Source organism: Penaeus monodon, chromosome 29 (assembly GCF_015228065.2).
Source record: "Penaeus monodon isolate SGIC_2016 chromosome 29, NSTDA_Pmon_1, whole genome shotgun sequence".
NCBI lineage: Eukaryota > Metazoa > Arthropoda > Malacostraca > Decapoda > Penaeidae > Penaeus > Penaeus monodon.
In genome coordinates, this window is record NC_051414.1 from 23,291,161 (window position 1) to 23,292,665 (window position 1,505).

Consider the following 1,505-nt stretch of genomic DNA (forward strand, 5'->3'; position numbering starts at 1 on the left):
AAATAATTGCCTCATTTTGCATTATTCAATTTTATAGTAAGAATTCAGAAACAGAATTCTACAGTAAACAGAGGACTTCCAATATTTCTTATTTAAAGACACTATGATCTAATCTTTGAAAATTATCTCCTCCTTGATGTAGCTTTTCTGGTTACCAAGTAGTAACTGTCCGCATGGAGAATGAGTGCACTTCCCTATGGATGTGTCATAGGACAATGGCAACAAAGAAGTGTTACATAGCAGTTACTGCAGTTTTAAATATTTCTAAGAGGTTGTAAAGAATTTAGAATTGTTCACACAGGCCTCCTGTGGGGGGGAAAGATTGGGAACCACTGCCCTATCTAACAATCAATCATATAATATATCTGTATCCTAATATAAACACTTCAGTTTCAGGAGGAAACAATGACAGAGGTATAAGCAGATCTCAACATGGAAATGACAGCAGCATGTATAAAAATGCTAAATCATCCTTCAATGATTACATACCATATTCCTGCTTTACTTCCTATTAATTCAATTCCATAATTACAAATTACTAAGAAACAATTAACAAATACTTCAACAGGAGAGTACAAAAATACCTGGGAAGTTGGGCAATGACTACGCTCAGAATATAAAACAAAATAATGAATGGGTATGACTCTGCCAAATAAAATAATCATACTTTCCAAATGAAGACATGTCAATATCTTTTGCAACACATCTTAATTTCCAGTACAATTCTAAATCTCTCTCCAAGAATAATACAGAAAGTATCTAATTGAAAATAAACTAGCACTTCACAAAGAACATCTTCCAAAGATAAAATTCTTCTTAAACGGTTTCTTGTCATTTAGATCTGACCTGTACTATACTATCAAAAAAATAACTCACTAGTTTTACTGGAGCAAGTGGCATGGGTTGTGGATTTGGCTGTTTCTTAGGCGTGCCCCTAGGCGTTTTCTTGGGAGACTTCATCTGCGTGGGGGAGCTCACAAGGTCATCATCGTAATACAAGCGGTTTTTCTTTCTCATCCGTGCAGGCTGTGGAAAAGAAAGGACAAAAATTATTAAGATGAACTGGTGTTAAACATCAAGAAGTAATCCATTAATTTTCAAGGAATATCCATTTGGTATAGTTTATAGAAAGAAAATAACAAAATAAACAGAATATAAAATATCTGATTTAATCTCTTCAGTGAGAGTTTCTGAAAAAAGAATCTAAAGATCTACAATAGATCTAGAGGGAATCGATGATACAACATTTAAAAAAGGAGGAAATTGAATTGAAAAATATTCATTACTAGTCTTCCTAGTAAACTCTTCAAGTCCATATTCCAAAGTGGTAAACCACCAATGAAGGATCTGTTGCAAAGGCCAATAACAGCTTCAAAAACAGGAAACTCTGGCTTACTGTCATGACATCAACAGGGACATCACTATATAAAAAAGGGTAAATCAAATGTTTTGACTAGAATACGTAAATGTACACTGATGTTAGAAATAATTCAATCCAGTACATC

General features: G+C 33.6%; 1 protein-coding gene across 1 annotated transcript in view; it reads right to left on the reverse strand.

The window, feature by feature from the left end:
- The window catches only part of LOC119592033 (protein lin-9 homolog), a gene marked incomplete at its 3' end in the record, with an annotated part of 40,098 nt that overhangs the window by 8,592 nt on the left and 30,001 nt on the right, over positions 1-1,505 (reverse strand). Inside the window, 1 exon segment of the mRNA XM_037940827.1 lies at positions 877-1,026. Coding sequence (XP_037796755.1) covers positions 877-1,026 — 150 coding nt within the window.